We start from the raw sequence: 16,985 nt of genomic DNA, 5'->3' as shown, positions 1-16,985 counted from the left end.
AAAGTGCAAACAGAAAAGATTTGTAAGATAGCAAGTACTTTTTTTCATAGCACTGAAATATACATTTGGCATTTTAACAAAAACCCCTGCAGGAAAGCTTCTTAAACATGTAAATTTTCAAAAATTAGATTCTAAACAGATTGCCTATCAGACATACGTGCACAAAGATATTGCTCTATAGACACAGCAGAAGAGGACTAAACAGTCTGGATAAAATTATAAACACATTTTGTTTATCTTTTGAGTCAGGAAACAAATTAAATATGTCTAATATTCTTTGGTTTACATTACCGTTTTCTAAGTATTGCTTACTTGCTGCTCCATAGCCCCTGACAAACCATAGAGAAAGATCCTTTTGAACACAGTTGTAAATAGCTTAGGGTGGAATTTAGCAATAGAGCATTGCAATGTACTAAATAGGCTTGCCTGTTTTTTTCAAAGCTTTTAAAGGTGTTGTTTTGTGGTTTTAATTTGAACGATCACTTGTAATGCATTTGTAATGTATTACAGTCGCAAAGCCAGGGGTTAAAATAGGTTGCAGCTTTCTAGGATTCAGTCTTGGAAAATGTTGGCTACACTCTTAAAAAGTCACCATAACCTTTGTATATCTGCAATGCAAAATTTATCCAACTCATCTGCCCAGGTGCACATGTTGAACATTATTAAAAGCACAGTACTAAATTAGCAGAATAAGTCAAATTTGTTTCATATAAACTAAAGAGCCCCTCCTACATCTGCAGCTTTTGGACAACCTCTCTCAGTAATGGAGATACTGACAAAAAGTGCTACATGAGAGTAAAGGACACCTGAGTGGCAGAGCCATTGATATGCAGGTCTGAAAAAATATGATGTAATAGCAATGATGTAAATGTGTGCCAGATTTTTACCAGGTTTGCTATAAGTCTATTAAATTAAACAAAGTTCAAAATGAACTGTAAGTAATGTCAGTAAAGTACATTACTCATCATTGTTACACATTGTTACAATCACACAGATTAAACTAAATTACAATAGTGGTCTGGTGATGTATGTAAATTCGACCTATTCATCATTCTAAAATGAAAGTATCCATCTGTCCATCCATCCATCCATCCATCTATCCATCCATCCATCCGTCCGTCCGTCCATCCATCCATCCGTCCGTAATTCCATTCATCCATCCACCCACTCGTTTTTCCAACATATTTGGACATAGATATTTAACATCAGTTTAAACAATACTGGGACATTCAAAGTGGAAGATATAAACTAACAGAAAAATGAAAATATATATAAACAGAAAATTAAATTTCTGGTGAGGAATAAATTATGCTTAGTGTTTTGATGGAGTCTTGCCCAGTTTAAGTTTGAGACAGTTGGTTTGGTGTTCTCTTGACTGTTGAAATGAAAGTGAACAACATGGTAAGATAAAAAGATGATCTTTCTTCAGAAAGAATATTGCGAGAGTTTTTGCTTGTGATATGGGATTTAAAGAGCTCTCTGAAGAATGTGAAATCAGTCATGCTACTGCAGAGAAAATAGTTTGCAAATAGTTTCCAAAACAACTGCCAGCATACCCAGGTCTGGTCATGTTGGCAAGTTTACCTTGACAGCAGAAATGCGAAAATGTCTCCAAAAAACCCAAAAATGTCATCATAGGACCTACATGAGGCTTTTGCTGCTGTTAATATGAAGGTGCGTGTCTCTAAATTCTGACTAAAAGTCGGACAGTGAGAAATAAAAAATTATATGGTGCATGTAAATATCTGGTTTCAACCGTACTTTTCTTCTACACATAGGAGAGCGAATACATTGTCCCATCCAGTGATGGAATACCTCATGTCATATGTATTCCATTTTAGTCCTTTTTTTAGCTTTAATTGTTGAATTAACTTACTCTACATTTATCTTTGAGACCAATAAAATTATAATTGGTTTATCCAGATTTCTTTCCTGGATTAGAGCATATTTTCTAAATCAAATTTGGCTCGGCCAGTGAATAGCATACCACATTACATCAACTCTCAGAGGAACATAATGACCAACTGCACTTGTCTTTGTCCAGTGCAGAGTTCGGAGTGGAATGGGAGGAGAGATAAATCAAGATAAAGAAACTGTCTGATTTTTTGTTTTCTACCAGAAACATGGACCATGACAGTGAAGGAGGGCAAATGATGGGGTAAATAGGTCTGACTATAAGGATGGCCTAATGGTGCTGACTGTACCTGTTTGACAGGCTAATAGCACACTTGACAGATAGATGTAGAATAAGCATTGCCTATTCCTGTTGTTGAGGCCTATTGCAGTAATGAGGTTTCCTCTGGTAATCTTCCAGGCTTGTGTCCATCTTTATGTGGCCCTTTTGTCACCAGGTAATTGCACTGTTTGCACATCGACAGGGGCTTTTAGCAGAAGGCCACTGATAATGCAGAAGGATACAAAGAGTTCATGGTAAGAATGTATGAAACAAATGAGAAAGAAAATATTCTCTTTCTGTGGGGACACAAAGCCTGTAGCAAGAAGGCATGTGACCTTTTTAAAATATAAAAATGTTCTCCTTTTAGAAATAACAATTTTATGTAAAATAGCAAAAAAGTGTTTGAATACATTCAAAACAGAAAGTTTTCAACAGCAATTCCTGGATAAACTAACTGACATGCATGGATGAATATGCTAGCAGATCTGATCCAGGGGTGTTAGGTCAGACAGACGTCTGTCCCAGACAGAATTAATTTATTCACGTAGATGTTTTTTTTTAAAGATTGTATGTCTGCATTTTAGTCTGGCTAACAGAAAATTTTACAAAAGATTTATGTAAACCCTATCTTTCTATTTTTTAAACCTTCTCCCATTTTTCCTTATATGTCACCATTTAAATTTTACAGTGCTGAATACATTTTAAAATCTTTCTAAACTAACCTGACTTTAGTGTAGACTGATGTTAGGCAGAAAAAAATCATCTTCACCAGCAGTAATATGCAGCATAGGCTAGTAGTAGAGCAATGATTATCAAAGATCTGAGAGGAGAAAAGGGGAGTAAGGGGGCGGTCTTGATTGGGATATAGTATAAATCAATAAGACCATTTAACTGCCCTCAATCCTGGCATGTGTCAGAGAGAAACAACTCATCAATAGGGTGATTTAGGAGTTCATTTATGGCCCTTTGATCTCCAGGAGATACATACACCCACAGAGACTGAGGTACAACCCCACAAAAGTTATATACTGCACCCTGTGAGGTGATTATTCATGTCTGGCCTAGTTTTAGTCATATTTGTCTGATATCCAACGAGAAAGAAATTAACTATTTTATGGCATATTGTTGAATTTCGGGGGAACATGACACTTCCCACTTGTAGTGAATTCATTAAAATGATAAAATGAAGTAAAGACAAATGTGAGGTAGTCACATGGCTGCCACCTAATGCACAATAGCACTATGATCTCACTGGCACAGCCTTCTTGACCTAGATTATTTGCCAAATATCTCTCAGACCACAGAATGCCAATTATATCTACAAACAATCCTCCTCTGCTTGGCTGGTGTTTGGAGAGCTATTCCCGCAGAAAGACAAACATTGCTGTCCTCAGCCTTTTATGGGCAAGCCTGATCGGGTGGGTTGTGTTTAAGATAGTGAGATCCAGAGCACTCGACTGAAGTCCAAACATCCAGATGAATTAGAGACATCTACACCCTGTGGGGCTGTAGAATCAGATGATATGCTAGGCAAACATGTCCCTAGGAGATATTCAGGGCACTACTCATTATGTCTCTCCAGTTTACATTTGTTTAAGGGGTACCCTACCTCCTACCCCCACCCCCAACGGCTTTCACAGCCTTGTGGTGTGCCATTTTTCTTTTACCTGATGTTTGCTCCTACTGATGTTAGATCCTGTCCCCGGATCCAAAAGGTGAGGTATTAGCTGCAAGCGAGAAAAAAGAAGAAAACGTATCAACTTGAATGCTTCTGAGCCCAGATGTCACTTCTAATGTCTTTATATTTTGTAATAAGTGACAGTGGGCATATGTGTCTATGTCTTTATGTGTTTGAGGCAGTGTGAATCTGTGTTTAAGGTGAATGGCTTCCTTTTTTTCTCTCCTTTTTACTTTTTCGCTCACAAAATGGAACCACATATAGCTGTGTTCAGAATCCTCCTTGTGTAATGTGATTTTGAAATATCATTCAAGCCACTGGTATTTGAGAGAAATCCCCGGTGCTGAACTGATCCCTCTTCAAGATGTTTGAGAGAGAGCCATTACCATGTAGTCATGGCTGGCTTGGCCTTCTGAGCCCCTGTTAATAAGGTAGCAGCCGTCGAAACTATGACTTTGACTGCAGCACAGCACATGACTGAACTGCTCCCCTCATATAAGACTCTGAATTCCTATTAGGAGTCTGCATGGTTCATGGTAGTGGGAGAGAATCTTAAAGTAAAAACTTCAACTGCACATCAGAGAAAGATCTGGTTAGATTATACCTGTAGCTGCTAAGGTCTCCATATGTTTTTCGCTTTTTTATTTGCAATGTTGAGTACAACGTGGCTGCAAGATCAGCTGACCCATTCTTTTACTAGTTTCCATTAAGTGAAAACCTCAAATGGAATAAGGTTTTGTAGCTGGGAATTTGATATGAAGGTACAGAGCTGGCCAAAAACATTCAAAACTTCTAAGTTTTTCAAATTTTGGAAGGTTACAACTACAAGCTTTAGTAGAATGTAATAGATTAACATGCAGTAGTGTGTAAGTGTGAAGTGGAAGGAAAATGATGTATAGTTTTTCTGTTTTTTACGAATAAAAATCTGAAAAGTGTGGTTATTTGTATTTGGGGAGCAAATGGAGAGCATCGGTAAACATTAATTCCCAAGCCTTGACAGATTCTCAACTAGATTTAGCTCTGTACTTTAATTGTCCATTCTAACACATGAATATGATTTGATGTAAATCATTTCACTGTAGCCCTGTCTCTCTGTTTAGGGTCAGTATCATGCTGGAAGGTGAATCATCAGTCCTTCCGTTAACTCTAACTTGCTTCCTTGTAACTGCCAAAGCATTGGACTGCCACCACCAAGTTTCATAAACGGAATAGTGCATTGAAGATACAGGGGTTGGGCAATGAAACTGAAACACCTGGTTTTAGAACACAACAATTTATTAGTATGGTGTAGGGCCTCCTTTTGCAGCCAATACATCGTCAATTCATCTTGGGAATGACATATACCAGTCCTGCACAGTGGTCAGAGGGATTTTAAGCCATTCTTCTTGCAGGATAGTGGCCAGGTCACTACGTGATACTGGTGGAGGAAAACGTTTCCTGTCTCGCTCCTCCAAGACACCCCAAAGTGGCTCAATAATATTTAGACCTGGTGACTGTGCAGGTCATGGGAGATATTCAACTTCACTTTCATGTTCATCAAACCAATCTTTCACCAGTCTTGCTGTGTGTATTGGTGCATTGTCATCCTGATACACGGCACCGCCTTCAGGATACAATGTTTGAACCATTGGATGCACATGGTCCTCAAGAATGGTTTGGTAGTCCTTGGCAGTGACGCGCCCATCTAGCACAAGTATTGGGCCAAGGGAATGCCATGATATGGCAGCCCAAACCATCACTGATCCACGCCCATGCTTCACTCTGGGTATGCAACAGTTTGGGTTGTACGCTTCTTTGGGGCTTCTCCATACCGTAACTCTCCCGGATGTGGGGAAAACAGTAAAGGTGGACTCATCAGAGAACAATACATGTTTCACATTGTCCAAAGACCAAGATTTGCGCTCCTTGCACCATTGAAACTGACGTTTGGCATTGGCATGAGTGACCAAAGGCTTGGCTATAGAAGCCCGGCCGTGTATATTGACCCTGTGGAGCTCCCGACGGACAGTTCTGGTGGAAACAGGAGAGTTGAGGTGCACATTTAATTCTGCCATGATTTGGGCAGCCGTGGTTTTATGTTTTTTGGATACAATCCGGGTTAGCACCCGAACATCCCTTTCACACAGCTTCCTCTTGCGTCCACAATTAATCCTGTTGGATGTGGTTCGTCCTTCTTGGTGGTATGCTGACATTACCCTGGATACCGTGGCTCTTGATACGTCACAAAGACTTGCTGTCTTGGTCACACATGTGCCAGCAAGACGTGCACCAACAATTTGTCCTCTTTTGAACTCTGGTATGTCACCCATAATATTGTGTGCATTTCAATATTTTGAACAAAACTGTGCTCTTACCCTGCTAATTGAACCTTCACACTCTGCTCTTACTGGTGCAATGTGCAATCAATGAAGACTGGCTACCAGGCTGGTCCAGTTTAGCCATGAAACCTCCCACACTAAAATGACAGGTGTTTCAGGTTCATTGTCCAACCCCTGTAATGTGCAGTGTTATTTGTATGCCACAATAGCATTATGTACATGTAGGCAAAAGAGTTAAAGTCTGGTCTCATTTGGCCACACTACCTTCTGCCAAATATTTGCATGTCCCTTAAATGCCTTGTGGCAAACGGCAAACAAGACTTGTCATGGCTTTCTTCTTGTCACTGTTCCAAAAAAGCCCCATATGTAAGATGTGCAAACCCTGGAGCATCGTTTTATAACTTTATCCTACTTTAAACATCTCAACAACTTCATTCCTGACCTGTCTGGTATGTATTCGTAGTCTTTACGATTCTCTTTATTCATTGAAACTAAATACAAATTTTTATAAAGATTATATTGCACCCAGGTAGATTACACGTAGATTACTGAGGGTATCTGGTTGCTCTTGATTTTGAGTAAATGGCAGCTGAATACCCTTTTCAAAATTTAGCTTTCAAAAGAAACTGAAAACCACTTCAAAGCTATGTACTACTTTTAGCTGCTCTATTGCATAAATGTTGGGGTATTAATGTTTTCCTAAGCACTGTATATGCAATCCTCTTTTATGAAATTGCTAAAATAAATCAGCAAAAAGTGAAGTGAAGAAATTCAACCTACTTTGAAGTATAACCAATACTAGACTCATTTTTGCAAGTATTTGCAGTTTCTCTACTTATTCAAGTACCCAAAAGCAAGAGCATCACTTTGGTGCATTCAGTTTTGCTGTTGCAGGTTAAATGTTGTCCAAGTTTAATACAAATGTAATTGTAAATCATTGATGTACAAAAACAAGCTCAATTTGCTGACCCCTCGCCATTAAATTTAAATTATGGTAGATGCACGATGAAGTTACAATAATGAGAACAGAAGTTCAGTTTGATGTCAGATACACATAAAGTTGGTCTAAGTCATCTGTATTCCACAGCGGATTATACCTACAAAGGTAAATACGTTTTTTTTTATTCTTTCATCATCTTCCTTTTCCTTCCATCCATCTTACTCCATCCTCTTCTTCTTTTCGCTTTCTGTCTTAGTCAGATGCTTGAAGGCTTTGACTTTGATTAATGGTGAGCCAGGCTCTGCATTAAAAGCCAGGGGCTCCAAGTGATGCCAGATAAAAGTGGAGCACTAGGAGCAAGGGATTGGTGGGATGGAGGGTGGCGAGAGAAACTTGGGACACAGTCACCAATCACTGTCAACATCATTGTCCCAGGGTGACAATGGGGATGCACTTGGAGGGGACAGCAGAGCGTCATTGAGCTGAATCTCACCCTCATACAGCCACGGCACATTGTCACTGACAGGCTTGTCACACAGGTTACAAGGGCACATATAAATGTGCAAATTGTCCTTTTTTTGTCAAGCTCATCTCAGAATCACAACTTATTTTCTTGTAAGGGTAGATATTGATGAGTTACTCAAGTATTTTAACAAGCATATACTGTATCATAATTTTTACCATTTATCCATTGTTAGGGCCAGGGATGTAGTTCAGAGTTGTTATATTAATTTTCTGTACAAAATCAGGAAATGTGTAAAAAAAAAAAACATGAAAAGAAAATAAATTAGCACAATGCAGCCAGGACTACAGCCAGGACTACAGACAAAACTACTACTTTGAAGTAGTAGTTTGAAGACCTAGCAAACTGGCTCCTTACAGAACGATTTAAAGAGCTCTTTGGTCCAGTCCAGTAAAGTACAGGCAACCCAGTCTTCATGTGTCTAAGACATGCAGAAGTTTCGTTCGGAGAGAATAGTTCTGGATTTAGCACCATATGCAGACATCTGAATTGTTTTGTACTGACAGAGACAGGTGTAGATGGATAAAAGGCAAAACTGGCTGTAAACCTCAGTTGGTCAGCTGCTCTATCAGAGAAAACAAAATGTTGGATTTGTTTATGCAAATGATACAGGAAGCTGAAGAAGCCCTGTGAGGTTGCTTTGAGGCTACAGACTGGGATGCACTGTACCAGCCACATAGAGAGGACATCAATGCATGAGTCTGTAACCGACTATAAAAACCTCTGTGTGGATAACACCATCCCCACCAGAACGGTTAGATGCTTCCCTAGTAACAAACCCTGGATCACCAGTGACCTGAAGGACCTGTTTAACAAGAAAAATAGCCTTCAGACAGGAAATTATTGAGGAGTGTACAGAAACAACTTGAAGTGAAAATGAGAGACATCAAGGAGATGTACAAGAAGAACCTGGAGAGCAAGCTCCAGCAAAACAATATCAGAGATGTGTGGTCAGGGATGAAGAAGATCACAGGTTTCAAGCAGAAGGGACATCAGACTGTTGGATGTCTGGACAGAGCCAATGAACTAAACACAGCCAAACAGACATCACACCCACAGTTCCTGTCACACCTCAAATGTTTTATCTTTCATCTCAGCCATGGACCTTTCTGCTTCTGCATGTTTGTCTTCAACCAAATCAGAACACGCTGATGCTCCCTTTGCCTCCTCCTTCCACCTGTGTGTCTCTTGAAGTCAGGTGAAGAGTCAGCTAAAGAGACTGAACCGAAATAAGGCTGCCGGTCCAGATTGTGTCAGCCCTAGAGTCCTGAAGGCCGGTGCCGACCAGCTCTGTGGGATTCAGCAGCACCTCCTCAATTTTAGCCTGGGCCAGAAGAAGGTTCCAGTGTTGTGGAAGACCTCCTGTCTTGTTCCTGCACCAAAGAAAACTCACCCATCAGTCCTCAATGACTATAGACCTGTTGCCCTGACATCCCACATCATAAAGGTCCTAGAGAGCCTCATGCTGGCCCGCTTTTGTAGGCAAAAAATGAACCAGTAGGACCCCCTTCAGCTGACGAGCATATACTGCCGTGGAGTTGAAGATGCCATCATACACCTGCTTCAACAAACCCACAGCCATCTGTACAAAGCCAGCAGCTCCGTAAGGATCATGCTCTTTGATTTCTCCAGTGCATTTAATACAATCCAACCTGATTTGCTTTGTCAGAAACTCCAGAAGACTCAGGTGGAGGCCTCAACAATCTCCTGGATCAAAGACTACCTGACAAACAGACCACAGTTTGTGAGACTGAAGGGTTGTGAGTCTAACTAGGTAGTCAGCAGCATAGGAGCATCACAGGGGACTGTACTCTCACCATTCATTTTCACTCTGTACACCTCAGACTTCCAGTACAAGACAGAGTCCTGTCATCTGCAGAGATACTCAGATGATTCTGCAATCATGAGGTGTATCAGAGATGGACAAGCTGAGTACTGGGACCTGGTGGACCACTTTGTGGCATGATGTGGAAACAATAATCTCATCTTGAATGTGAATAAAACAAAGGAGACAATTGTAGATTTCAAGACAAACAGAAATAGCTCTACACTATATCCATTATGGAAGAAGAAGTGGGGGTGGTGGAGGAGTATACATACCTTGGAGTTCACCTGGACAACAGACTAGAGTTGAGATGCAACTGTGAAGCCATCTACAAGAAGGGATAGAGCAGAATGTACTTCTTAAGGAAGCTTAGGTCTTTCTTTGTTTGCAGCAAGATGCTGCATATTTTAAATAAGTCTGTTGTGGAGAGTTTGATCGATTCTGCCATCATCTGTTGAGGAAGCAGCATCAGAGCCAGGGACTTAAAAAAAAACCCAACAAGCAGATTATGAAGGCCTTCTCTGTTCTGGAGACTCCTCTGGAACCTCTGGAGATCATTGTGCAAAGCGGGATTCTTCATAAAATGAAGAGCATTATGAAAAACCCCAAGCATCCTCTTCATGAGACTGTTGTACAACAACAACGTGTCTTCAGTCAGAAGCTTTTTCAGATCTGCTGTAAGTCAGACCGCTACAGGGAATCCTTCCTGTCCACAGCCATCAGCATCTACAACTGCTCTATGAAAAAAAAAAAACACTATAATAGGAGCTACCAAAAATATTTTATTTCCCTTTGGTATTAAAAAATGTTTTTGAATTGAATTTAAAGCTTTTTCTTACCTTGATAAAGGTAAGAAAAAGCTGTTTTGGCTTTGGTGGTCTGACTGTACTCCCTCCTCAAACACCCTCATAGATTGGGTTGTTGCTTTTCTGAAATCAGCGACTGATATTGTTTCATATTACAGGAGCAAAAAATGTGTCCTACAGAGTGACTGTTATTCATTTGAAAGTGAGAACTCCATCCACTGTATTGGTTTACTATGACAGAGGTCATAAATTCTACCAAGATGCTCAATCCATCCTTTTTCTTTGTTGCCACTTAGCAGTTACACACCCATTTGACATAGTTTTGTGAAAAGATCCTCTTTTTAAATCAAGAAAACAGTTTATCATACACTGCATATTATCATCTATATATGGTACTCACTTCCTGTTTTTAGGAAAGGCTTGATTATGAATGCTTTTTTTGTTGTAAAAAAGTGCTTTTAAAATGACATACTTGCTTTAAAAATAATATAAAGGTCGCTAATTTTTTACTTGCTTACTTTAAATGTTTATATAATGTATAATGTAAAGAAATAATGTTTATATTATATATTATGGGACTAAAATAATATGATTTTTGCCCTTTAAAGATTAATTGTTATTTAACGGTTAGCAGCATTAGGAGTGGGAGTTTGTTAATATGGAAATAAACAGTAAATCTTATTTATGATCCCTGTTAAATGAAAATTACAGTAAAAACCCTATAAAGTTTTGACTGGCCATTAGAGCTCAATAAGTATACAGCAACAGGTGAATTAATGAACAGTACCATATATTTTCTTGCACTTAATGGGTATGCTCTGGTTTACAGTTACCCATATGACATGTCTATACAGGAATCCTTAATGAAATAGACATTATTTGTGCATCTGAAAGCAAGAACTAAATTGCAACCAGAAAATAAGAGCTTCCCTCCATGGTATCTTTTCCCCACTGCAGGAATTTTGCCTGTGGCTGGTAATTGATAATGCGGCCCAGAAAGCCCTCACCCTGGTCAGTGGAGCATGAACTAGCCTGAGAAGTAGAGAGGCTGGAGTGCACCGAGGTGATGCTCAGCGCTCACAGTCACTATATGGAGAATGAGGGAGGCACTAGAGGGGAAAGCCAACAAGGGCAGATGGAGCAGAATCCACATAAACAGATCCCATTCATTGTTTCACATTTGCATTTTCCCATTCAGGAGAATAACATGGCACTCAAACTGTAGAATAAGCCCCCTTCCCTATAAAACATGATTTGCAAACTACTGCAATAGGTGAAAAGGGTAGGGATTTGTCTTCTAATGTAGCACCAGTGTCTATGCAGAGGCAGTATATGGAAACAGGAAAAACCTACAGAAAACATACCAGGTTTATCATTCAGTGTCCCTTTTATGAGTCCTAATAGGAGGAGCTTTTCAGAAAGATGCTGATTATTTGGTGGGCTTAAAACTAGCCATTGGTGTTAAGAGACAAGTACCTGATAGGCACCAAATGTTATGAGTGTTATAACTAAGTGAAACTCCTGTTAGATACAGTCACATTCTTACAAGTTAGTTTATTGTACAATGTAGTTTAAGTCATTATTGGACTTATGTTTTTAGTGGCTCTCAACAGATTAAAGAGGTTGGTGTTCAAATTTGAATTAATATGCACCTAAAAGCTAATAAATGTCCTTTTCACAGTATTTTATAATTTTATCGTTTTCATTTCTTAAAACACATTTAAACAACTGCTTAAACATATAAACACTTAAACAGATAATTATGATATTGATTAATATGCACCTAAAAGCTAATAAATGTCTTTGTTACAGTATTTTTTAATTTTATCATTTTAATTTTTTAAAACACATTTTAATAACTGCTTAGACAGATAATGATGAGATTGATTAGAATTAGCTATTTCCAGTCCTTTAATGGTAAAATTCAAATGTGCAACTTGTAAAAATATTTTATACTTGAGGTTTGCTGGATGGTTTAGGTGATGAGGTGGCATGACACTGCAGTTTCAAAAGTGTGGTTTTTGGAGTAGAACCCAGGAGAAGGCAGGATAAGTAGGTTTGCAAATAATAAGCAAACATACAGTATGGCACGAGTAGAACAGGACATGGAGCATGGATGAAGAAACAAGCAGTACAATAGGCAAGGGAAGAAACAGGCATGGTAAGGGATGCAATGGAAAATTCTAGTGAACAAAGAGGATCAGTGAGTTAGGGTCCTGTGGGAAGTGTGGAGAATGGCATAGAATGCAGGTGTGTGTGTAATCAAGGGAATAATGTGGAGTAGCTGTGGCAGACAGAAACTGGGGAGGCTGAGGGAGGAACTTAATAAAGATGATGAAAAGCTGAACTGAGGCACACAGTAATATCAACCCACAGGGAAAATCTAACAAGGATGTAACAGAAATAAATCCAAATGTACAAAGAACAGAAAATTAGAATAAACTAAGAAACTAAACAAAAGAAAGAACTAATACATGCAATAATAAGCATAGGGAAATGAACTGAATGAGGCAAGACCATAAAAACATAAAAAAAACAAAAAGGAAATGATCAAAACATTAAAAAAAAGAAAACGCTGATTAAGTTGCCATGTATCTAGGTTAAGTAGGTTAACTGACAGGCCATATGTGTGCAGTCAGGTGTACTGAGGCTGAAGGGTGGAAAATTGGTATTTACACTGTACTGATACCTTTCCAAATGTATGGATTCAACAAATAACATTTCATATACAAATCAGTTCATGGTGATTTTTCGGGATTGTATATTAATACAATTAGGGTTTGTAAAACTATAATTGTTAGTATTCTGCATGTTATCCCTCATATCATATCATATCATATCATATCATATCATATCATATGAAAGTAAGATGTTTATGTTTAAGTTAGCTGATTTAGTTTCAACATGAAAAATTTGTAAATTATGTAAAAAAACATTTGTTTAGGTACAGTGAGGAAAGCAACTAGCCTTAAACTGTTTGTCAGCATGTAATTTGTCTATTTTTAAGTCATGCATTTGTCTAGATAGATTTATTTAAATTAATAATTAATGTTGTTTTAAATTAAAACAGCATAAAACATTACAACCAAGTTCGTTGACAGGCTATGCTCATGTAAAAAGAAAAAATTTAAAATGTAGCATATCTTGTTGTTACTAATGTTACAGTGTGATCCAATAATGGTGTTTGTTTCAATAATTTAAAGGTACACTGCTTAATTGGATGTCCTTTAACAAAATCTTGCAGGCAGCCAAACATGCAAATCATAATTGGTTACATATGACTGCAACAGGGTTTCATATCAACTATTTCAGTGCCTTATTTGATTGTTTCTGAAAATGTTTAAGAGATTAATAAACCACACAAAAATCTTAGATTATCAAATGTTCTTTTTAAAGTTTTCCCTCGGCCTCCAAAAGCTCTATATTTTGCTTGACCCTTTTTTGCATAAAGCAACCTGTACCTCAACTCTTTTTAAATGACAGAGCTAGTGTGACACTCGACCTCTCAAAATGTAGCATGGCACTACAGAAGGCATTTCAGGGCTGCACACTCAGTCAATGAATGTGAAGCATTAACATGTTTTATGCTTTGAAAATACACCATTATAGCTCCTATATTTAAACCTACTCAAACTAACAGCAGATTAAATTTACAATGAGTACTTACTGGATTAATGTTAGGGTACTCTACCTAAGTAAAATAGCATTGTATATTAATGCAAAATTAGAATAATTTAGAGTGCATTATGCACTATGTTTGTATGTTAAAGCTGTTTGAGGCACCACCATGCTAAAGATTAGTTATCTTTTATCTGTAGTCACAGAACAGCAAAGAAATAGTTGACACATAGCTGGTTAACACTTTCGTTGTATTGAGTTGAGTATTTAACTTTCTAAATTAGCCTTTCTATACATTTGTTGCTGTAGCATATGTAATTTAACCTCTCGCCAAGTCAGGCTTTTTTTGACATGTCGAAAAATTGTGTGGGAATAGTGTTGCAACTCGACGATAATGTAACATATACCACACATATTGCTATTGAATGTACACAAGTTCTAATGTTGCAAGAATCTCTAGATAGTAGCATAACTAAATCTCACAACTTTACACTATCTAGATCGTCTGTATGCACAAATGATTTACTTCCTTCAGCATCCCAAAGTCTTAAAATGGCTCCAGCTGCAGGGCAGCCTGGCCTATTTTCTAATAAATTCCACAAAAATATTTGACCCTATTCGGTCATTTATAGTCACACATACTTCAAAGACATGACTGGAATTGATGTTTTGCTAAAGGACCTTCATTTCTTCACATTCAGACTAACTTAAAAAAAATTTTTCCGATATGTGACAACATAAAAAATTGTTCAACAGCAGCAAAGTAAAAATAAACATGGTCAGAGTAAAAGAAAAAAAGGGTGGAAAATCATGTATCATTTTTCCTCAACTTAACAATTATCACAGCTTTGTTTTGATCTATCACGTAAAATGTAAATAAAAATCATTAAACCTTTATGGCTGTAATGTGACAAAATGTGAAAAAGTTCAAGGGATTTGAATACATGTGCTCCATGGCTTATCAGCTAATTAATCTACACCAGCTGAACTAATTCTTATCCATAAACAGGGTTATTTGACCATATTTAGCTCCAAGGTGTATGATTACTTTGCAAGGCAATGTAACTCTACTGTTCGTCCAGAGTTAGTGAAGCAGAAGCAAACCGTGAACTGTAGCAGCAGAATTATTCTAAATCATTATGTATTTAAATTAATGGAAAAACTGTGAAAAAAAGCCCTACTTTGTTTACTCTCTCTGTTTCTGCAGCCCCATCAATTGTTCCCATTATGCACCAGATCAGCTCAACCATGAACAGCTTCACACTATCATGGCCTCAACCAGAACAACCCAATGGCATCATCCTTGACTATGAGCTCCGCTACTATGAGAAGGTAAGCTATGACTATGTGCATTTGCATGAGTGTTCTTATGTCCAGGTTAATTTCTTTAACTTGTGCTCTCCATATAAAGAGGATGTAACATGCGATGCTGCAGAATCTAAGCTCTACCGGGTACATCTGCAAGCTGTCCCCCTGGGTTGATAATATGTTCTGCTCCTGTGTTCCATTCACCTCTCCTACTGTTCTTTGGTTTCTGCTGCTGATGAAGTGAAAAGGCTGACCTCTGCACCAGGCCCACTCTGCACAGTGCAGTAACCCTGTCCTGCTGTGAAAATGCATTGCGTCTGGAGGGAGTCGCATCGACCTGTCTCCTCACACACAATACGTCTGCTTTATTAAGTCACAAGCACTACCCTTCTGTTACTACGCTGCTTTAGTATTGACCTGTAAGCTTTTCCCAAGGCTTCGGACATAATAATACTCAGATCCTGTAGACTTAAGCTTGTTTTGTTTTGGGCCTTGTTTGTCTTCCTTAAGCAGATCAATAGGTATACCAAGCCCAGAAAGCACAGTTTCTTCTTTTTTGACCGTTTTTGTCATTCTAGAACTTCTTTGGGACTTAGTTCACCTTCACTCAGCTTTTGCTTTTCACATAGATAATAATCAATATAGAATTTTTAATGTGTGTGTGTGTGTGTGTGTGTGTGTTTTAGTGTTGAGTTCTTTACTTCTCACAAACTCTCTGTGTCTTAGGTTCCCAGGTCAATATTCACAGCGTCAGCTTAGAATAGTTTTGTCACGGTAAACATTTTTGGAACATGCAACAATTGTTTTTTAAAATGATGTTGCATTCAGGTCTTCAGTGTTGTTTTTCTTCCCTCTGATGTTTCACGGCTCAGGGAGCTGAAACCAACTGACATGGCTCTGACACACCTTATCCTCCAGGCAGTTTAGTGCCATGTAAATAGCACTGACACAGACCCCATTACCTCATGAATATCAATCAAACCTGATGTTTAGATTAGAGCTTCCTCAAACAAATAAATGAGCACAGCATAATCACAAATTAGCAAACTATCAAGGACATGATTGCTATTTGCACCGGGATAATTCAGGTGACGACTAAGGCTGTGCTCCATGCTGCCAGGCTGAAGTACCTACATCACCCTCTATTTGTTCCAGACTTGAAATGTCTTATCTGTGTAGAAAACGTTCCACCGTGTGAGAGTGAGTAAGACACAGGAGGTGAGTCAGAGTGATTGCTTTGTGACACACTGGGCTGTCGAGATGAGATTTCCCCTTTGGTGGTCCTCTTTTGACACTCTGTATTTTGGATCTGACAAGGCTTTTCACACGTTCGAAACAGACTTTCCTTCAGCCAGACTCTGCTGACGGAGATGTCAGATATGTGTTTTTATACCTCATTAAGCACCAAATTTGTCTTTATCTCTTTCCCTCTATGTCTCTTTCTGCTTTTCTTTCTCCTCTTCTCAGTTTCATATATATATATATATATATATATATATATATATATATATATTTATGTGTATATCTAAAGATGAGGAGTCACACTGTTTTCTGCTGTTGCATTGATTGCTTCACTGTCTCTGTCAGTCGACTAGTCCTAGGTCCGCAGAGAGTTGCCTCCCTGCTCACTCAATTTCACAGGAACTGTCTCATACTCATCCAGAATTGTCGCTTCTTATACAGATATTGACCTTGACAAATTTAACCGAATAATATTCTTTCTTTTAAACTGTTTACAGACAACCAATTTATTCCAATAATACAGTCACATTTAATGTCAATTACACACACTA

At 38.4% G+C, this 16,985-nt stretch overlaps 1 protein-coding gene across 2 annotated transcripts in view; it reads left to right on the top strand.

The window, feature by feature from the left end:
• Positions 1–16,985, top strand: part of LOC124869964 (ephrin type-B receptor 1-B) — a 285,573-nt gene that overhangs the window by 193,755 nt on the left and 74,833 nt on the right. For both annotated transcript variants that reach the window (XM_047368261.1, XM_047368260.1), the window contains exon 6: positions 15,092–15,216. In XM_047368261.1, coding sequence (XP_047224217.1) covers positions 15,092–15,216 — 125 coding nt within the window. The remainder of the gene's footprint in view (positions 1–15,091; positions 15,217–16,985) is intronic.

The sequence above is a fragment of the Girardinichthys multiradiatus genome, chromosome 6 (assembly GCF_021462225.1).
Source record: "Girardinichthys multiradiatus isolate DD_20200921_A chromosome 6, DD_fGirMul_XY1, whole genome shotgun sequence".
In the NCBI taxonomy this organism is placed as follows: Eukaryota; Metazoa; Chordata; class Actinopteri; order Cyprinodontiformes; family Goodeidae; genus Girardinichthys; species Girardinichthys multiradiatus.
This window is presented reverse-complemented; position numbering and strand designations above follow the sequence as displayed.